The sequence below is a fragment of the Gambusia affinis genome, linkage group LG22, assembly GCF_019740435.1.
Source record: "Gambusia affinis linkage group LG22, SWU_Gaff_1.0, whole genome shotgun sequence".
Taxonomy (NCBI): domain Eukaryota; kingdom Metazoa; phylum Chordata; class Actinopteri; order Cyprinodontiformes; family Poeciliidae; genus Gambusia; species Gambusia affinis.
The window spans coordinates 16,449,373-16,472,415 of NC_057889.1; the positions used below are offsets into that span (position 1 = coordinate 16,449,373).

The 23,043-nt window shown below is 41.4% G+C and overlaps 1 protein-coding gene across 3 annotated transcripts in view; it reads left to right on the forward strand.

Moving 5' to 3' along the window:
- Window positions 1–23,043, forward strand: part of LOC122825231 (kelch-like protein 29) — a 274,118-nt gene that overhangs the window by 224,238 nt on the left and 26,837 nt on the right. For all 3 annotated transcript variants that reach the window (XM_044106467.1, XM_044106470.1, XM_044106469.1), the window contains one exon: window positions 219–399. In XM_044106467.1, the coding sequence (XP_043962402.1) occupies window positions 219–399 (181 nt within the window). The remainder of the gene's footprint in view (window positions 1–218; window positions 400–23,043) is intronic.

A 23,043-nucleotide genomic window follows, 5' to 3' on the forward strand; every position in this document is an offset into this window, starting at 1 on the left:
GCTTTAGCTTCATGTACTAAGGCAGTTTTACTCACCAAACCTGAGAATCTTTTGCAGGTTGGAGTTGAATGAATGCCACATTTATCCAGTAATCAACATTGTTCCACAAATATTGATTGAAAAGCTTTAAACCTCCATGTCTGTTAATGTTACCAACAGAGAACATTACCATTCCCCAGCACAGTCCACTTTAATAAGCTCTACTTTCTACATTTCAGGGGGCACAGAGTCGGGCGTGATGGTGGCCGACGTGTGGTGTTACATGTCCCTGCTGGACAACTGGAACCTGGTGTCCCGGATGACCGTGGCTCGCTGCAGACACAACAGCCTGGTGTATGACGGGAAGCTGTACGCCATCGGAGGTCTGGGCGTCTCTGGCAACCTGGACCACGTAGAAAGGTAAAGCGAAAAAAAAAACAACAACTTAGAACCACCTCATCTCCAAACGACAGACGCATTCCGCATCTCTTTGGGACCAAATCGCTCTGAGCCACCATTCGGCTGCTGTGTCCGGGCGTGGGCAGGCCAGGAAAGGCTGGGCGGATGCCTGAGCAACATAGATATGAGTGAATAAATATTCACACCGCACAGCAAAGTGTGGCAGATGGCGCAGCATGCAATAGTGCGGTGCAGCATATTGCAAAAGTGGTTGGACAGGTTTGTTAGCGTTTTTTTTTTTTTTTATTTTTTTTAAGCGAGCGAGAGGTTGCAGGCGAACGAAGCCGAGCTGGAGCAAATTAAATGGCCACAGCTGTGAGTGTTGTGGTGTGACAGAATGGCTTTTGCTTCATTTTTTTTTTCTTTCTTTCTGAGAGCGAGAAGATTTACTTTCTGAAGTCAGAGTGGTGAAGTGTGTCTGATTCTATCCACTTCGGCATCAACACATCACCAAGTCTTCATCTGAAGGTTGAACACCAGGTCCTATTCATCGGGGGCTTCTTATTTCTCGTCGATCTGATTGAAAGTCGTTCAGCACAAAGCCTGACGTTTGCGGCGTTCCCAGGGGAGTCTAATGAATTCCTACCAGCGTTAAAGAAAAAAAAAAAAAACATGAATAAGAGTGATCCACATTTAATAGTTTGATTCACATTGCTTCTCTTTTTTTTAAGCATTGCTCTCTAGGTATTTTCCCCTCCAACTTGGGCTGACAAGTGGGTTTCGGCGTGTGGTGGGGGAGAGGCTGCCTCCCCCACCACATGGCAGAGCAAGATTAACCAAAGCAATCAAAAGAACATTACTGAGTATATTAGAGCAGGCCGCTGCCGCTCATTACCTAGCTGCTCAATTGATCTCCAAAGCTGTTTGCAATGCACAACAGTCCTCCAAATGAAACAGCCTAATTTGATATTTCCCCATAATGCCGCTATACGGTGTCGTTATGACTCGGGGTGGATGGAATATTTGCCCCGTAATGGAAACGCATTTGATTCATCTGTCTCGGAGCTGCTTAATTTGAGGGCTGTTGATGCATATGGGGCATTCAGCGCTCCAAAGAAATCAGCGTTTTTTTTTTCTTTCTTTTTTTTATGCGCATCGTTCTGTGTTTGTTGCTGTTTTCCCTGCCGGTCCTCCGGTGTGCATTTTTGCTGCAATCATGAAGCTTCGCCGAGGCCCCACAGTAACCGGACTCAGTTATGAGCGCTGTAAAACTTTAACCTACTTTGCCTCTCTCCAAGAACTACCACAGGCTTACTCGTTTTGGTGTTAGTGCCCCATTGGTGGGCATTTAGAAGCTGAGGGGGAGGAGGGGCTATTATCCACAGACACACAGAGCAACCTGGGTTTTGATCTTTGATGAAGGAACAAGCTTTATCACAGCTTTAACACATAAACGCCACAGGGTCTCTCAAGATGTTTTGGACAGATTGGTGGAGCCTGTCAATAAGCCTGTTTCTAAGCAACCCAGGCCTTTATTTTGTTTATTTGTAAAATGGCGACAAGATGCTTGGAATTAAGTCGAATTGTGTAAATCTAAAAAAAAAAAAAAAAAAAGACCGCAGAAATATGGATAACTTTTTAAACCTTCCCTCATTTGTCACAAATTCAAATACATTTTAGTGGGATTGTAACGTAAAGATCGTAATGATGTAAATGATGATAAAGCAAAATGATGTAAAGATGCATAATTGTGAAGTGGAAATAAAATTGCTAAATGTTAGAAATGTGGCATGCATTTGCTTCTAGCCCCTTTTATTATGATACCCTTAAATAAAACACAGTCCCACTGATTAACATAAGACGTTTGGACCCACTTAAGTTTAATTAATCATTTAGTAGTTTGCTAGAGGACATTTCTGAGTAAACAGCATCATAGGAAGGACTATGGAGATACATCAAGGCAGGATTAAAGTTGGAGAGATATTTAAAGTAGAATCAAATTGTAAAATGAAAACTATTGAAGCTTTGGACCTCAGATACACCTTCTTCACAGTGAAACGATATGGCTGCATCATGGTGTGAGGTTGGCAGGGACAGAGAAGCTGGTAGAACTTGATGGTAAGATCAATGGAGCTCACACATGATAACCGATACTGTTGTTTTTATGTATAATTTAATCTCTTAAAACTGCATCTCAAGATCCCACACATGTTGATTAGCAACCCCAAGTGGGTTCAACACTCCAAATTTAGGAACCCTGGTTTAGATCAAGGCACATTGAAATCTAAGAATGTCTAATTTAATTTCCAAAGTTAATCTAATGCACACCCCTCTTTTCAGTTTCTAACTTGTAGAAGAACCCACATGTCTTCTTTCCACTTTGTGTTGGTATATCACAAAAAATTCAAATTTTTGAAATTACATGTACCCTGAAAGTACATGTAGGATACAGTTTGTGGCTATTATGTGATTAAAATATGGTAAAAGTATCTCGTGCAGCTCTAAATAAACTTCCAGATGCATTTAGACTGGGATTGCACGTACCATATTTGTAATATTTATGCTTCTGCTGATTAATTTTTTTTTTCTTCCCAAACTGTTATGATAACGGTTACAAATTTATTATTCACAGTTCATATAGTCAGTTTAAATGTCTGCGGCTGGCTGCTATTTTGTCTGCTGAATAGATACGTTGACCTGCTGTGAATGTTTTCACTCAACTTTGTTGATAAAATATTGACCGAGCAGCTGGCAGACATTGACAGTGTGAGCTGCACGTACATTTATGAAGATCGGAAAATCTCGCCGTATCCACCGGGAAGTGCGAGTCACAAAGGTTGTAAATATTCGTGCTTCCTGCGGATGAAACCGAAAGCGATTCAAGTCAGGCTGCATTTTCACTTTGAAGCCGTTTCTGGGCTCAGAGCAATGTGCATCAGCTCTGTTTATGATTGGTATAGCAAAGCAGCTTAAATACCACAGTTCAATCATTTCCTGGTCTTTAACAGTACTTTTCACATACAAGGGCAGAAGTAAGTGTTTACATGACATAAAAGCTGGAGGCAATTAGTACAAAACAGAATAAAGACTGTGAAAAAGTATCTAAAAAAAGCCTCGCCACACAAAATTGCTTCACAGAGGTGACGCTGGTGTTAAGGACCGGAGAAGCAGAGCTGTGATCATGCTGACATGGTGACAAAGAATTACAATAAACAGAAACGCAAATCCAAAAATCCAGATTCAAAAGACAAAAGTAAAGTCACAAATAACAAAGTAAATACGGTGAGTGATTTCAAGTGGCATGAAAGTTTATTCGTCATTATAATTAAACAAATTACGGTAAATGGAAATTATTCACATTCAATATAAAGTCAGCCAAATTGCAAACAGAACATATAATAATTTTCTAAAGTAAAAAAAATTGCAATAAACCTGTTCTCTTGCCCAGAAACTATGTAAATATTGAGTTTACATTTAATGATATTAATCGTCTACGTTCAGGTTTCCAAGAGGACTGTTCAGAAAGCAGATTTCTCTGTGAGTTTTTGTTCTCCCTTTGGGCATAAAAGCGTGTAAACCTAAAGAAAAGGTTCAGAATATTTCAAAATGAGGATCACAAATAGTCGATGTATACCTGCAGTGGATTTTTGTTTGCAACTCCAGAGTAGCAGAGGTCGGAGCTAAAAACTGTTGTGAGAGAGGCCAAGACCAAAACTGACTGCCACCGTCATTAGCGAAAGCGACAGCTGTGTTATAAACCTTCAAACTACTGTTATGTCTGACAGCTGTTTTGATAAAGCCAATTATTATTAACACAGAAAGTGTAGATCGGAGGTGGTGCACCAACGATCACCTTCCTGAGTGAAACAAAAATTTAAAAGGAGACGTGTGAAGAATTTCCAGTTAGTTGTTGTAAAAGTAAAGCAGTCCAAAAGAAGCTGTACTTTATTACACTCTTACTATGTTCTCAATGTGTTTTACACAGCTGTGCTTTTTTTTTTTTTTTTTTAGTTATTAAAATTTTATAAATCAGCTTTTGCATAAACCCTAAGCTGAATTTATACCAAATAAAAACACCAACTCCATTATCTTCACTGACTGCTGATAACCTTGTCTCAAAAGCTTACTTTAAATATTCCAGCTATCCCTTTAAGCATGATGTGTCTTTATCCAGACTAAAAGTAATGAAAGAATCAGGTTACAGCTCTTTGTAATTAGTTATTGTTGTCCTGCTTTGCAGAAACTAAATTGCTCCAACTACCGGATGATTAACTCTGAATATTACCAACAGGAAGCCCTAAACCTGACCTGAGGCAAGACCTCACAGGCCCGCTGCTGGTACAGAGAGTGAATGGTGAAACCAAACGAAACATCACTCGCTTTTAATTTTGCTCATCTGTAACTAAATCCTTCCCTACTGATTTCAGCAGAAATTTCGCCTCCATTTTCACCTCGGGCTTTTCTCGCCGCAGTCGATCCGCTCCGCGTTTTCTGTCTGTCGTCTGTCACGCGCGTCCCTGTCACCCCCGCAGTATGCTTTAGCGACGTTTCCGTCGCATAATGATGATGCATGTTAGAGTGATGGAGCGAACGCGTCTCGGCTTCCATTTATTTCCCGGATAAAATGCATAAACAAGGAATCGGTGAGGGACCCGAGCTTTGCTGCTTAATACTGCGAGCATGTTTGTTTGACTGAGGAGGAAAGGAGCAATTTTAGAGATTAGGGGAGGATTTGTGAACAACAGGCTGCAGGTCTATGAAATTAACTTCAAAAGCAGGTGCTATAAATCATATGCAATCCCAGCAGCAATTTCATTAGATTCATAACCAGGAGTTTAATCCTGGAAATAGTTTTTTATCTCATTGGAAGCTGAGGGCAGAAATGATTATTCATCTTATGTGTATTTGTTGTTGAACTATAAAAACTGAGATGTTTGTTGTTTTGGCCCAGAGCCATCATGGTGACCTGAACTGTTTATGTTCCCACCGAACAGCTGTGAACTAAATCGCACTTTATTTAGAAACCTTGGCGTCCTACGCAGCAGCGGCTGAAGCCTTACTATAAACCTTGCGATGTTCCATTTTCTGGAGGAAGTTTACGTTTGAGTCGCCGTGCATGTTTCACAGCAGAGAGAGAGAGAGAGAGAGAGAGACGGAGAGAGAGAAAAAGAAAAAAAACGCAACAGCTGAAGAATATTCGGGTCAGTTTCTGCTCGATTCTGAAAGCATTTATCCAGATTTGCTTTGATAAATGAGTCCCATTAAAAGTTGATCCTTAATTTTGGAGCTAACTGCCAGATTTGGCAGGTGTGCCTCTGCTGTGAGACACACTTGGCTTTCCTGTAGCTAGACGCGGCGAGGCCAGAACTCAAAAGATAGCAGAGACTTGAGCAGAGAAGGCAGCGAGTTTTAACGGGGGTAATTCCTGCCTGGTGGAGATAAGTGAGCAGCTTCTCCAGCCTTGTTTGTGCTTGTCGCCTTTTGTACAGGGCGGACGATCCACACACATCCGAAGAGGAGTTGTAATATTTCGAGCTAATAACAGAGAAAATTTTAATCAGTGCGTGTGAACGTCTGCCTTGTCTGATAAGCAGATGACTGGTGAGGATCTGAAGGCCGGGGAAGAGCAGAAAATGATGCAACAGCAAGAGCTGATTTGCTTCACTCTCTCAGTGATTGGGCATTTGCATTTCTGTCCACACTCGGGTTCTCCATATTTTCTGGTGTTTATTGTTCCCCAGAGTCGATAAAACTTGGCATGGATGGAAACTTTGTCTTTCTTTCGTTTTTCTCCCTTTGTTTGTGTGGGAGTCTTCTTGAAGGGCTCTCAGTTCGTTTTGATCATTGCAGCCTGCACACGATGCTCCGCAGAACAAGGCTTTGAATTTTATAAACATCAATATTGATACCCTTCACTCCTAAGTTATGATTTTATTTATTTTTTCCTATGACTGCAAACACTGCATTTATAGCACTTCAAGAACAAAATAAGAGTAGGACGTCATGAATCCCTTAAGATTATTTTTAAAAATGCATGTTTTCCCCTTCTGAAATATTCCATATTAAATAAATATCAGTAAATTACAATAAAAACAAAGCTAAAGAGCTTTAATAGAATAGAACATATATGTTTTTGGGGTTTTTTTGTGAAGCCTTGCAAGTATTAAACACGAGGTTATAGCTAATGTTTGATAAATCAGCTCCTAGCATATTATCTGGGGGTTACAGTTAATTTAGTGCAAGCTAAATTTACAGCAGAGTGTTTTCTCCACTTTATTAATTCAACACTTTCCTTCCAAAATCCTACAAAAAATAAAAGTTAATGTTTCAGCTTTGTGCCAACATACACAGCTAGAAGATACACAGACTTGACAGGGAGCTGCAACAACCAATAAGAACTCTTCTTTCATTTTGAATGCCATTGTGAAAGGCACAGTTGATAAATTCTACAGTGATATTAATTTTGCAGTGTCTTCCACATTGCTGAAGTTATCGGGAAAGTTGAATGTTGCAAAATGTTAAAATATTTTGTTGTCACTAAATAAATTAGTTGTGTACTTGTTTTGTTTTTTACTTTAGATCAAGACTCTTTTCCAACATCAAACAAGAAATCTCAGAGTTTTACTGAGACTGAATTCTCTCGCCACTTCCTCCTGAGTAATCTGGAAAAGGTTTCATATTCATGTTTTCCCCATTTTTTTCCCCCTCTATACTGATGAGACTTTCTGCCGCTGACAACTGAAAAACTTTCCTAAAGACCTGTGCTTCCATCACCCTGATTTTAAACTCGTGCCACTTTGAGAGCGACGGTAACCGCTGTGCTCCTAGACACTTAAAGTGCACCTATCTGCTCGGTTGAAGAGGACCAAATGGGCCCAGATGTATGGATGGTTGAATTCCACGGGGCGCAGGTGGACTCCAGTCGAGTTGATGAAACATTTTTGGGCTCTATAACAGCAGGATGAGCCAGCTCTCATGCGAGTGCCTTAAAAGCTTCTAAACATCTATACAAGCAGGATTTTCTAATAATTTGAAATGTATTCCAGCTCCTTTTAGACGCCACTCGGACATGAAAACGTGCAGAACTGTCGATAAATCCCGTTTTAATACTGTATGTTTGTTTGAGTGCGTGTGCATGCGGGTGTGTGTGCGTGTGTGTGTGTGTGTCTGATCCACCCAAGGTCTCTCACCGCCCAGCTCTGGCTCAGAGCACCTTGACACCTCATTTGTAGTCCGCGCCGCTCCTCCTCGCTCTCCATCTCTCCATCCATCTCACCGAGGGTTTCACGCTCCTAACCGTGAAATTCACCCACAATCACAATTATGTCTTCAATCAGAGCCATCTCAAAAGCCGCCAGGATCCCGGCTTTCTTTGGGAACAGCAGGAGGCCCAAATCAACACAGGACCGAAGCCGGCTCATTCCCGTCACTTGCTCTCCGCGCTAATGACTGACGGATTTTCGGAGAAGCATTCAGGCTAGTTTGGGGAGGCTTTTAACTTGCAATCAGGTACCCTGGGCCTGCACACTCCTCAGCATGTTGATCCTTTGGCAAACCAGTATGATTGCAGATATTGAATAATTCATAGGTGTCTAATGATATGTCAATCACAGCTGGTTTTGTTTTATTTATTGCCTACTATGCATAGGTTTTTTTTTTTTAAATTTATTTTGTATCCTCTGAGCTCCATTGCAAGTTAATATTGCATGAAGACTGTTAGCAACATAATACTGAGTAGAGCAACCAGCTTTTCTCCTTAGGGATGTTGTACTGTTTGGTTAACAAGGCTGAATGAGGAGGAGGAGGCTTTTGTGTTGCTTTTCAAACCAAAATGACCTTTTCTACTGCGTTCGTGTCCGTGAAATCTGTTGTGAAAGCTCCATTGTTCATGTGCTGGTTTTTCTTTTTTTTTTCAGTTTCATTAACATCTGTTGCTGTTACATAAACACCCCTGCACGTTGCTATTCATGACGCCGTCATTTAGGACTAAGGGTTAGGATTGTGTTCTTCGCGAAGGCTGCTCTTTTAAAGTGGTCAGTCTTAGTTTGACTAAACCGTGTTCCGTAAAATAACACGTAAATCGTGTTCCTCCTAACTAAGATTTCCCGTCTCTTTTACCTTTTCCCCCCCATTTAGAGGAGCTGTACTTTTTATCTGAGTAATGGGCCGTTGCGCGAGTGTGGCTTAGTTAGCCGCAGGAAGCGAATTGCAAATATTCAACCACCTTGCAGAGGAAATTTTCCAGTAAAAGCATAACAATGAACACGCTGTGAGAGCATGATTAGAGCAGGAGGAGGGTTCCTGATACCTACTTTGCTTCTTGAACTTCCAAGTTATTCAGCGGCTTGATGTCGGCAGGCGGTGCGCACACTGCGATGCGAGTCATCCATAGAAACGACGCCCCTCTATAGAACAGCGGGGGTAGAAAAGGCACTGCGATACATTAACAAGAGGCAGGGGTGGGGTGGTAGAATTCAATTTATTTATATAGCGCCAATTCGCAATAAATGTCGCCTCGAGGCACTTTACAAAATAACATGTCATTCTAATTCAATCAAACATACATTCTAATTGATCCTAGTTATCAAACAGCAGAGTGTGCTCAATTATTCAGAGCAGTTTAAAAAGTTTCTGTCTAAGTAAACCCAGCAGATTGCAACGAGTCATTGACTATCGGCATCCAGTGTTCCTGGAGGAGCATGTAGCGGTGGTAGAAAATCACCTGCATTGATCTGTTTACTGCAATCCCTCATTCTGAGCATGTGCGTAGCGACAGTGGAGAGGAAAAAACTCCCAGAACCAGAACCTGACTCAGTACGACCACAGGTGATCACAACCCACTGGGGGCTTGAGGGGGACGAAGCGGGATGCGTAAAAATAAACAGATTAAATGATGTAGGATTATCTTCTATGTTTTTGAAAGTAATAAGTTAATAGAAGCAGAGGGAGAAGGGTAAGTTTATGGCAGTGTCATCTCAGCCGATGTCCTCCAGGAAGCCAAACAGCTAAACAGAACGCCAGATCAGGTACGGCTTCTATGGAGAGAAAAGTAACTGAGAGAAACGACAAATTAATAGTTGGAATAACCGCAAATCGGAGAGTAGTAGAAGAACAAAGTGAGGAAAAAGTGAATTAAAATTTCATTTTAAATTAAACTCAGGTTCCATATTTGACAGACAAATTTGTCTGCAAGTATTTCTGGTTGCAAAACCAAAAGCAGTTTTGGTATAAAAAAAAGTAACTTTTTTTTTTTTTTTATTTAAGCCTGACTATTTAGCCAGATATCAGTTTGTTATAATTTTCTATAAGGAGCAGGATGACAACACATTCTGCACAAAAACCATTTATAAAAACTACAAAATTTAACAAGAGCATGTCAAAATCAGAGAAATACAAAGATGCTATAGGTATACAGATTTCTATATTGCTGGTAAAAAATAAAATTGTATTATTTCACCATCAGCAGGCATACTTTAGATATTGTTTATTTAGATTTTCTGAGTAAATGATTAGATAGTTGAACAGATGCACTTTTACTCAAGAGTATCGTTTCATGGGAAACTTACACCTTCCTAAATCTATTACTTAATGTAAGATTCATCGTTAGAGATGTTCTAAGCACATCTGCGTAAAATGGTGGAAACCTGGGTAGAGGATGGAGTTGGTTTAGAAGCGCAGCTTGTAAAAGCGAAAGGAAGCCGTTACATGCAGACTCCATCCTGTCTGGCCCATTGAAATTCACTCCGGTTGCACATGGTGCCATCACTCCGGAGCTATCTCTCTAAACAGAAAGATGGGCAGAGATTTAATTTGAACACACTCAAACGTCGCTCCCACACAGAGGAAGGTGGGATCCGTTATTGGTTGCAGCTTCCTGCCCAACAGCACTCTCTTTTGGCGATTTTGGGCAAATAAGCTGCAGGGGGATGATGCCAACAGAGCGTCCCGGGGCTTAGAAGCCCCAGGTGTCAGAGACCCTGCAGTGAAACCATTGAGGAGGAGTGCAGGAGAAAGAGAGAGAGGGAGCAAGACGCGGAGCAAGCCTGGAAGAGTTTAGCAATATTGAGCCGAGCCTGGGAAGATGAGAGGGAAGTGTAGATGGAGCAGCTGCAGGTGGGCCTATGAGCCCTGGATCATCAGTCACGCTGGAACCAATGAGTTCATGTGTAGATGCTTTTTTCTCTTTTCTCCCAGCCTCAGTGCAGGAATAATAAAGTGAGAAGAGCTGCTGAGCATTTCCTTTGGAAGTTAGTGTGTTGCAGCTCGTATTTGTTTTCCCCCCACTCTCTGCTACACAGCACCCGTGGGAAGTTGTGTTGGAAAGAGAAAGGGTTGGGCGGAGGGAGCCACACACCATGGCATTGTGGTTGGGCACAATCATTGCTCCCAAAGCCCCCTCGCTGAGGCAGTTTCCCCCCCTGTGGAGCTAATCTCTTCTCCCCAGGATTAACAAACTTCACAGCACAGCCCTCCACTGAGCTATCGCGACATCACTTCACCCTCCACCCCTTCTTCAGCCACACTTTCCTTTAAGTGCACACTAGCTATCCTTTTATGTAAGCCCATACAACAAACCACAAGACTGAGTCAGACATGGCTAGATTAGGGATGTTTCACATTTATAATGATGCTTGTTATAATTAATTATTGTAGTTGTTGTGTGGATTACCTGCAAAGGAGGGTAATGAGGAACGTCAGGTCTGCTTCACTGTGTTCGCTGTATTCAGTGCCTTTCAGAAATATTCACACAACTTGAACATTTCCTCTCGTTATGTCACACACATATTTTAATGTATTTTATCTTAAGGACCAAATTATGGTAGTGAATGGTAATATTAAATGGATATAATTGAGGGCTCTCTTTTTTTCTTCACTTAAAAAAAAAAAAAATAAAAATCTGAAAAGTGCGGCATTTTAAACAGTGTCAAGAAGGTGGGATAAAGATGCAGAGAAATGTAAAGCAGGGCAGGTTTGTCTGCACCTAGTGCAAAGGGAGCACTAATTGGAGAAGAGACCCTCTGTAACTCTGGAGGAGGTGCTGAAATTCACAGCTCAGGTGGGAAAGGCTTGGCAAGATGAAGGCCTCCGTTGAAAGAAATCCCTTTTGCAGTTTTCCACCAGTCATGAAAGGGACAAAACAAACCAGTTCCTCAAGGATTTCACAAGTGTTTTTGCCCAATCAAAATCACAGATTTTTGCAGTGCTACCTATGTATGACGGTAAATGGGGCTTTTTGTTACTTAAATCAATCATGGACTATAACTTGTCTCGACTTATGATGCTGAGGCAGCAGTGTATTAGGAGGAAATACTGCCACCCGCAGGTGGGAGTTGAAAACTTGCATCAAACTCACAATTATGCATTAGTGAGTAAAATGTGTGGACCTGTTTAAAAACTGGAGGTACTGACAAACACATGGATGGAGGAGCTCTGGTCAGAGAAGGCCATTGAGATTTTTTGGCTTTCAAACCACTATATGTGGAGAAAAACTATTACTGGACATCACATCATACTGGACACACCATCTACTTGGCAAATTATGGAAGGCAATCTTGCAAACGATGAGTTTCACCTTTCACCAGGACAATTATATTAAACCTACAGCCTGAGCTGCAATGAGATGGTCTAGATCAAGACATATTCAAATGTTAGCAGGAATCCAGACCTAAATCCCGTTGAAAATATGATATATTCTCAATATATGCTGAACATACATGTTCGAAACCAGTGTCTCTGTCCATCTGCTTCACAATTAAGCTCTACTTTGTGCCAAACCATTTCCTAAAATCCCATTCAAACATCCTGGAGTTTTTGTGGCTGCGGTGTGAAAAGAGTGAGAAAAAGCTCAGAGGTTATTTATACTCCTGCAAGGCGCTGTAGTTGTTGTCTGTATATATGCATACAGGCTCATGAATGTGTATGTTGACAGAAAGTTTCCCTCCTTATTAGGCGCTGTCGTTTCCCATCTCCACGGAGGAGTTCCCAGATCTTTCCGTAATAATGAGGCTCCAGAGAAGACAAGTGGGCTCAAATCAGACGGATTATCTTAACTCTTCGCCATAAATGTCCTGCCATCTTGCTCCATTCCCCGCCATCCCCCCGCTTGTCTCTTTTAACCACAGTCTCCAACCTCGCCTGCTCCTCCTGCACCGCCGCTCCCTCCATCTTTTCTCTGTGCTGATTAGGTGGGCAGGATGATGATGGGTGTATTTAGGGCCCGCGTGGTTTTAACGCTGCATCGTTCTGACATGCTCGTGTGAAGACGGTGTCGTCTCTTCGTCGTCTTCTAATGGGACACCGGGGTCTCGGAGACGGGGAAGGCAGGTAGATGTTGGAAACAGAGTGTGTGTGTGCGTGTAGGAGAAATACACCGGGGAGTGGAGGCAGGTGTGTTTGAGGATGGTATTAAGGAAAAGGCAGAAAGACACTGCGGGTAATGAGTGCTCTTGCCACGCTGATAAATGACAGGCTGGCACTTCACACAATTTCCAGCCTTTACCAAGCCATTTTTCTCCCCTCCCTTTCTCTTTCACCTTCCATCCCTTACTCTAAATAAAAACACTCACGTTGAGTATATCCTCACTGGATATATCTTCTTTTTTGAAAACCGTCCTAGCCCCCCTCTTCTACATGGTCATGTTGCAGCACAATGCTGCTGGCTAATTATCAATGGTTAGGATGTGACAGATGCTGCGGAGATGCTTGGCAGTCGGTGCGCTGCAGAGCCCTGGCAACCCTTTCCAATATCCAGACACTGCACCCTCCTCAGCATCCAGGGACGGATCAGCTCTGGAGATACGGGGGTTAGTTTGTTATATATAGATTGGTCCCAGGAGAGTGTGCATGTGTGTGCGTGTTCAGCCAAGGTGAGAGCTCTTAGGGAGGAAGGAAGGAAAAGTGCTGATAAGCTTTAGTTTTTAGCTTTAACTGTGCACACAATGTACACATTGCTTTTGCAAAAGCTATTGGTAGGTCACAACCACATACTGCAAATCTGATTTGTTTAGAGTTTATGTTAAAGAGCAGCACAAAGCGGTGCATAATTTAGATTTCTGTTGCATAAAGTCACATACCTGTTTTACACCAGTGTGTACTCTACACCAAACCACCCAAGATGGGATTCATTTAAGGTGGCATCCTGGTTAGGGGGAGAATTAATTAGAGATGCATATGACTCTGGAGGAGCTGCAGAAATTCACCAGTTAAAGCTGCACCAGGTTACGTTCCTAAGCATCGTTTTTTTACATCTTTGTTAAAACTGTCACTTTGTCGTGACAGTATAGTATGACATAATCTGTGGCAAAAAATTGAGCTCCCCTGCGGAAATATACAGCCTGGCCAGAAACGACCAATCAGAGCCATGCTCATGTACGTACCACTCACACCCTCCGCCTAGCTCTCTACTACACTGTGCTAGTTCCCCACAACGGAGTCTACCATAAATGTTAAGACTAGTTAGCATTCCCATGACAGTGGATAAATAGTTTTTCTCAAACATTAAGTTGCTTCTATGCCATTACCTCATTAGGCAGCTCATACACAAGCATGATTGATAGTGCTAAATCTTTCCACCTGATTCTGATTGGTTGTCCGTGACCAGGAGCGAGAAGCTCATGTTTTTCAGAGATTATCTGCCTCGTGTCATACTGTCATGACATAGTGACAGTTTTAACAAATGTGTACAAAGCATGTTGTTGTTTTCAAAGTTGCCTACTTTTACAACAACATGAGGGAGAGTCGGTTGACAGGATGACTGTTAGTCTCGCACTACACCATCCTGAATGATGGAATGGCAAGAAGAAAGATGTTGTTGATTGAAGGCTAGAAGCTGCCCCATTTTGCAGTTTGGGGCAAACTGCAAAATGGGGTATTACATGTGTTGTTGCCTACAAGACATGTAGGCAAGGCAGTAATCGTGTGGAAGGAGATGCTCTGATCAGAGGAGTTAAAAATGAAATGGCATAAACCCATGTACATTCATGTATCAGAATGCTTCTGCCTTGGTCCAGATCTTCAGTAAATGAATTGAAAACTTGTAGCTCTTCAAATGCTCTCCATCCACTCCGACTGAAGTAGAGTTCTGGTTTAATGCAAGAAAATAACGGGGATTTCTGATTCCATTTCTAAATGTGAAAAGCTGATTGAGACACATTTTTGCTCATCACACTGTTATTGTAAAAAAAAAACAGAAAAAAAAACATGAAAGCCATGTGCCGTCTTTTTTCCCCTTCATAATATTACACTAATATTTCTTGGCCTGTTACATAAAACCCCAGTACAATGTGTTGGAAGTCGTAGCTGCAGCAGAAAACAGAAAATGTGTGCATCTACCTCCCTCCGCCCCCCTGCTCCGTGTCATCGTTTTATTTCCTGATCATTCCAGCCAGCTGTGGGTGATGCAGCAGTTCTCAGTTTCTAGATGTCGTAATGAAAAGAAAAAAACCCACTCCTCCTCTCATCACACACACACACACACACACACAAGCCCCCACCCATGCTGGCTCCCCTCACATGGCCCCACAGCGATGCCCTACTTGGCTGCTATCAACACAGAAGCTTGCTTTGGTAATGAAGTGAGGTCTCAGCCTTCCATCTCCCATCTAGTTTTGAAGAGTGAAGGAGCAGTAATTGGTGTACGACCTACACCACCGACAGCACTCGTGTCCCCTGTCCTACGTGACATTCCCATCCAATTAAATCTGCGTCTACACACACTCTAACAGACTGAAAAATATTCACACACGCACGCACGCATCTTATCATTTCTCCCAAACTTCATTCCTTGATAGTTTCTCAAGGTGTCCCTTTAGATCTACACTGGTGTCGTACGGCACATCTGACGTTTTTCCTACATATACAGAATGTGTGTGTAGTGGCGCGTGTGGCCAGATTGTGTGCAGGAGCACGGAGGAAGGAGTCTTGTTCTCTGAATGAGTTCATTTTTGGGGATTATGGGTAAATCTGTGGGGCCAGTGGATGAATTGCTCTCTGTCTCGCTTGGATTAGCTGAAGGTGACACTGAGGTGGCAGGTCCGTGTCCCATCTGTGTTTCTACGTGCTGCCATAGTCTGAGTTGTGCATCCATGCGTCGTGTGTAAAAGTATGTCTGTTATTAGGCCCGAAATGAGCTGTAATCCATCAGAGTTAATGAGCTGTGTGAGTGTGTGCAGGCGTGCGTGCGTGTGTGTGTGTATAAGCTCCCTCCAACATCGATGGCAGTGGGGTGTGTTCTGCGTGCGTCTTCTGACTGACCTTGACTTTGGTCTGTCAGATTGAACGCGCTCTCAGGCTGTTCACACAGAGACCGAGACTCCATCAGATCCCCAGATGTCATCACACACAGTCTGTGCGATGTGTGTACCATGAGCAAATAACAAGCACAACAGGGAGATTTCCGAGTTCATGGCGGAAGAAGAACTTCAGAGGTTAAACCGCGGGGTTCACCGTCTGCTCTGGGACTTCAGGTTTCTAAAGGTGTTGCTAAGTCATTAAAATCAGTCATAAAGTAGCTTATTTAGCATATTCTGCTTTAAACTAGCTTTGTTTATACTCATGCTACATGTATAATATTCATTTTTCTATATATTTAGTTGTAAATTATTAAGCAACTAGAAAATACGGCCTTAAGGTAAAAGGTCTGCTTTGCTTGTATGTCAATATTATATTTTGCTTGTTTGCAGAACCGATTATTGCTGAGAAATATGGCTGAGGAGGTACATCTGTTTCAAATTTTTTTAATCTTTCTTTTGGTTCTCAGTACTAGCTGTTTACTATAATTCCTCTAGTCTTATTTTTTTTTAAGTGTGTTTTCAAAAACCTTCTCATTTTTGTAAAGTCTTGCACTGCAGCCTTCTCATTTTTATACCACCGTTTGCTTCTATTGTAACGGTACAATGGTTGAGAACAAAGGAAACAGACTTTTGTGTAAAATCAAACACTTCTGATTTAGATGCAACATAAAAAAAAATGTAATGTTGTTTTGTTTGGCTATTTTGCTGTAAATTGAGATAAAATCAAGTCTCTTATTAAAGCTTCCACCTGCCAATGCAGGCGTCTTGATGACATCAGGTCAGTCAAAAGGGAATTAATCAGAGTTCTTTAGATTATGTTCATTTAGGGGTTTTTTTTAGGTTTTTTAAATCTCTATTCGCTTGGTTGCAATCAAATTCCTTTGTCAGATAGAAAAATAATCCCACAGGAGTAAACATACACTTGTCATTACATCACCACCACTTGCTTGAACGTCAGACAGTTTCAAACTACATTTCAAATGCTACACAACTGGTGAAGCAATTGTCAGAAGTTGCTGTTAATTCAGATTATTTTTTTCAAAATCTGAGTTTTGTGACATTTTCTTCTGGATATCTATATTTCATGCCCCAGCTGTGTTTTTATTATTCTCACTGCAAACATATTTGAAAATGAACCAAACCAGCAGTTGCGCAGGTTCTGACGCAGTCTCTTACACGGTTACGCAAAGAGAAAACGGGTAGAATTTACCTAGCCTCTCGTCTCACAGTTAAGCGGAACAAGAGAATGCTAAAAAGATAAGTGACCGTAATAAAGACAACGAATAATGTCATAAAACAACCTCTCAGCTTATAAGGTTGTCTAAATAAAAAGTCTTCAGCTGCTTTTCAAAGCCTTTAATGCCGCCAAGGCCGCATAAAAATTAACTCCATAGTCGAGGTGCCACTACATGAAAAGAGCGATAACCTGCAGATTTTCAGATGGCGTGTGAAAAACCTTCCAGCAACCTCCAATTACATGACCTCGCAAAGGCAGAGTGTTTTATTTAGGAGACAAAGGCAAGAGAAAGAGGAAAAAGGCAGATAAAATATAAATTGAAGTTCTTGGCAGGACCCAAAAATGGTGGTTGTAGAGGAAGGCCTTGAGTGCAACAACACTACCATGAAATAATTAATACAGTAGATCCTTTTGCTGTAGATCAGTTGAGATATATATATATATATTTTTTTCAAAAGTAATTTTGTCACAGGTCTAACAATTTTCATGAAGCTGCAGCTCGTCTATTGTGGAAATTTGCATTCTAATCTCAGAATGTAAAACAATTGAAACATTCCATCTCCAAGTTAGAAAAGCAGCAGGATTTGCCAATTGATTTAGTGAAATGAAATGCACTTATTAATTTTATATAGCTGGCTATCTTTACAGAGTTGAGGTCTCCAGTGGCCACTAAGACGGAGCTCCAACCTGAATATGTCACCAGACTGAAGCAGGAAACAGGAATAGATGAGGAGAACCTGTGAGGTGACTGCAGAACCTCCTAGCTGCAAACTGCGGCACGCTGTAACTCTGTATCCATGCAGTCAAACATTGGTCTTTAATAGAGGTTATACTGTCCAGATGTTACTGTGGATGTTATTGGATTTTCAACTCACTCTCCCGAGAAACCACCAACTCTCCAAGCTAAACTTTTGTGACATTTTAAGTTGATTTCCTCCCCCTCCGACCTCTGAACTTCCAAGCTCCCAAACAGAAATGGAACAAATATGTACAAAACGACAACACAGACGCCCCACATCACCGTTTTTCCAGTTATAATGGTTAGCAAAACGTTTTTACATTTCAATCGGTTTTTGTCGGCTGTCTCAGGTACAGTGCCGGTAACAGCTTCTCCGCTGTGCTGGCGAGGATTTTATTTAATATGACAGAATAAAATAGATCGCATAAAAGCACCTCTTCATGTTTGGGATGGTGAACAATGAAAGGCAGAAAATAACTCTCAGCATCACACTCTAGCACCCCACTCGGCTCCCAGTTGTAAAAACAACATATTTCCTTTAGTCGTGAGTGGGTGTTTTGCATCTTATTGTGGCTTATAACTTGCATCCGCTTCTTTTGCAAATATGATAATTTAGGCTTCTGGTATAATGCTGATATTTTCAACATGCTCGTGCTGATCAGCACTCATACCGCCCACTCAAACTATTTCCACAGCTAACGTCCACGTGTAAAAAAAATTTGAGTTCAGAAGCACAAATTTAGCTGATATTTTTTTTTTTAATTTGGTGTAAATAAGTCTTTCTGCGTCAGTGAGGGAGGGTGTGTGTGTGTGTGTGTGCGTCTGTGTGTGTGTAGCTTGTTGGATTTTATTTTACTTTTTTTTAAATGCAGTTAGCTGCTGCTAGGTGACGATTTCTCCTCTTAGCTTTTTAAAGTATCCATCTTTTCATGACATTTTAGAGGAAAAATTGAGCTAAATGATAAAAGGGCCTCTTTAAGTTGAAGCAGCTTCACAGCTACTCGCATGAGATTTTTTGCAGACCTATTTTGATTTTAAGAAGAATAAGTGCTAAATGCGATCCACTTGTAGCTCTTAGCGGCATGTGTTGCTAAAGAAACATTTTGGACTAACTAGATTTCTCTTTTTAAGAAGACGGTCTGTGCTTGATGGAAAAAATTGCTAACATGGTCTAATACTGTGTGATCTCGACATAAAAGGAGCTTCTGCACAAAATGTAACTTGAACTAGACTCTTTCTCTCTCTTTTGTAGTCAGAGTAGATCCAGAAATGTCAGATAATTAGCCAGCTGGCAGTCAGCAGCAGCTACACATGGTAAAAACACTTGAATAGACAAGAAAGATAAATGACATTCTGGCTGTCAACTAATGAGTTTTTGCCATGACTGGTTGTTGTAAATGAATTGTTTGTATTAGAGGTTGTATGAGACAGATTATATCTATTTTAGCTTTGTTATATTTTCATTGGATCATTAGTTATCTTAAATCAAAATGTGCATGTTGTCATTGATGTAAAAAGAGTTTCTGAATTGATTTTCATTTTATTAGTTAAATAAATCCCAGAGTCAGGCAGGCAGCCTTTAAAACTCCCCCCACCAAGAAAACGGAGTGGAAAATGATAATTCTCCTATTAATAAAAGCAGAAATACTTGTCAGCATGTCCAGAAATTATAATTAGAGTTTAAAAATAATAATAATAATTAGTAGTTCCAGGGTTTGCCATATTGAGGCATTATAAAATCTCCTGGACCATACCAGTTTCAAAAGTTAATATAAATTGAATCTTAAGTCTAAAACAAAAGCAAGATTTCATGCTGTTGGTTTTTGTTGCAAAAAAAAAAACCAAAAAGAAAAAACAAAGCCAAACTTTTGAAATCTGCACAATTAACTCTGAGGTTCCCCAGTGATTCGATAACTTCAGGATGTTTTATAACATTTTCTGACTTCCCTCAGATGCAGAAATTCATCCCAAAAACAGCCTAAGTTTGTGGATATTCCTTCATTCACAGCTTTTTTAAAGGTCCAACCACAACACTTTCAGTCAGGTCAAGGTCTGGACTTTGACTGGGCGTTTTCAGCAAACCTTTTTTGTGCTTTTCTGTTACACTATATTGTAGACAAAGTGACTGCAAAGTGTCCTGGTCATGTGACTGCAAAATCTCTTCTCTGCTCCGTCTTGCTTCACAGTTGGTGTGAAGGGTTTGAGCCGATGTACCGTTTGTTTGATTTCTCCAAGCATGGTGCTTTCCCTTTGGACTAACCTCTCTACTTTGCCTAATATTTTCACTCTAAATTGTTCCAGAGGTTGTATAAACGTTTTATTGAGAGAGCGAGAAGAGGCTTTCTCTTTGCTCCTTTTCCAAACAAGCCGTACCTGTTTAGATTTCTGTTTCTGAAAGGACTTTGTCATTTAAAATGCTAACTTAACCCTATAGATTCTAGAACGTAGCTTTTGAGTTGTTGTCATTTTTCTCTGAGCTTTTCAAGAACTGATCCTGTGGAGAAATTAGTGGGACATTCACTGATGTAAAGATTACCAACTAACTTAAACATTTTCTGTTTTAAATAATATTTCTCACTGCAGAGTGGTGAACTTCAACGTGTTGAGGATACCCTGTAATCCCTTTTAGATTTGCTGCAATCTTTCCACGATGGCATTTTGTAGGCTCCAAACTGCACATCTGAGTTTTATAGATCTACGTCACGCTCGCAGCTCCTCAACATGCTTCCTGGTGCGCAACTCCAGTTGTGCGAATTCTCATTCGAAACTGAATTAAAAAGAAAGAAATTTGGTAACAAGTAACCACTACACTTTGGGTGATTTGGACTTTAGTTTCCTCTCTTCAAAATCTCTCAAAAAGCCTTTAAGCTCATGTTTGCTAGCTTATGCTAGATTAGCTATGTTAGCTTTGTTACAATTCGATTTCCCTGATGTTTCCTACAATAAACATGTTTTATTACTTGCCGGGTAAAACCAGCTTGATAGAGAACGAACATTATAGCTATAGCTGCCGGTTTTAGCGCTCTGTAGGAGTTGCCTCCGATCCCATGAACATATAATGAAGCCTAATCTGCGAGCAACTGTCAAATCAATGCATTTTGTTCTCAGGTTGCTGCTGAATGTGCAAAACAATTCAAAACTCGTTAAACTCAAAACTAAGCTGTTGGATCGACTTCCCGGTTCTTGATGAGGCTTCAGGCTCGTCAGCTAAAAAAAAACGACGCGCTCCCTATACCAAACATTTACATTTCTGAGCGGCGCCGAGACGCCGCTCCACGAGGTGGGACTGCGCAGATTTCACCATCAGACATTGATTAGCAACCTGGGGAGAGAGAGCGAGAGAACACAGGTACAAACAGCTGTCAGACCCAAAGAAAATCAACACAGGGAACAGAGGTGCATGCAAATGAGTTCAAATTAACTGTCACAAAGCCGCCGGTTTGATTTTCATCTCTGGCAAATTTGCAGAACCGTCGTTTGCGAACTAGAGCGTGGCAAAAAAAGGTGGGCTCTCGCAAGTTACTCCCGCATCATTTGAGGACATTTGTACGAACGAGAGAGAGAGAGAGAGGAAACACATAACATGCAATGTAAACTGTCAAATTGTGTGTTAAATGAAATGCGGTAATGTCACAAACTGCATCTTTGTACCATTTAGGTGATGCTGATGAATTACCAACAGGAAGCAAATGTTCTCGGGCGTCTGCAACATTCTCCAGGGATTGTTAACGTCTGCTGACATGTCCAAGGAAAAAGCTTCCAAAATGAGCAAGTCGGGGGGATGGAGGGTGGACGCTGGTGTCTTGGAGAAATGTGCAGCATGTGTGAGTGTCGGCGCCCAACAGAGAGCAGGGCGACACTGAAGGTGTGGGCGCCGGCCTCACAGTTTCTGCGATGTGCTCTGACACACAGATGGCAGCTGACACAACACAGATCGACTCTCACTCTGTCCTCACACACCCACACACTCCCCTCCTCCTTCCCAAAATGGATGTTCTGTCTTGATGTTGATAGACGCGCCGATAGATTGGCGCTCTCCGTCTTTCTTCCCTTCCTTTATCACATTTGTCACGCGCATCAGAGAGATGCTGCCCAGGTGGGAGTAGGTGGACATCACAGATTAGGGATTTAAAGAGGAAAAAATCCACAATGTAGTGTCTATTGCATAGAAGACAAGTCCTGTGAGCGTTTGCCAATTGTCCATAAAAAGTTCAGCACAGGATTTCCACTTTTACCCGCTTTATGTCCTGCTTTCGATCTCCTCCCCCCGCCCTAGTTACTAATGAACATTCTGGGCAAATCTGAGACAATGTTAATGCAAGCAAATGATGCCAATATATGTGTGCAAATTGTTTTGAACGCCCTCCAGGCTGGAGCTGATTCACACAGTAGCCCTGGTTTCCTGCAGCCAAATCACAAGCTCTCAGTTCATTACTTCTGACAGGACACAGAGGGCTACGAGGGATTGATGCGCTCACATACAAACGCCGCTCCCTCTCTCCTCCTGCCTCCTCCGGTGGCGTTATGCAAAACCAAATTGCCCGCGTCTGAACATGGCAATGCATATGGATGACTTTGTATTGAAGACTTTGGGTTTAATGGCGCCGCCTACTTTCAGCTAATTGCCAATATCGGCAGGTATTTAGGCTAGCAGCGAGGATGTTGACTTTGGGATCGTCTGCAGGTGAAACGTCCCAAATGCGTCCGTAATTTGTTTATCGCTGATAATAAGGCGTGCCACAAACTGGTCCATCTTTCATTGTTGCAATTGCGATAAGTGTATGGGCTGATCCACCTAATGCCCTTATTAGCGAGGACAGATTTCCTGCTAGCATAATTTCAATGAACTTGTTTCCGGCACTGGAGAAACTGTTGCCTTTGCTGTAATGAACGTCAAGCTACATTAGTTTGACGTTCATTATTCAATCAGCTCAATAACTTGTCAAAATCAGTCTGAAGACTGAATGCAGTTCTTTTCCACGGAGCTCTGTGTATTAATCTCAAAGAAATGGTGAGGAGGTTTTTGTATAATCCTTGTTTTGGGATTTAAAGTCAACATAAAATAAAATTTAAACACCGATAGTACAGTCATAAATTCACTTGTCTACTTACCACTAATTAACTAAAACAGTTGACATGGAGTTAAGTAAATGGACAAAATCCAATCAAAAGCTTTAACAATGTGTTAATATAGATGTGCGGACGTTTATTCAGCAAGATTTTTAGAGTTTTTGCTTTCCACACCAAACAGATTTTCTTGTTTTTGGCCCGAGTTATTTACATACATTCAAGGGAATGTGTCGATGGTTTATCATGTTCTTGTTTTATTTACATTGTTAAAGCTGGACTTTAACAAAGTCATGTATTTCAGGAGTTTTTGTTCATTTTGATGATTGTAG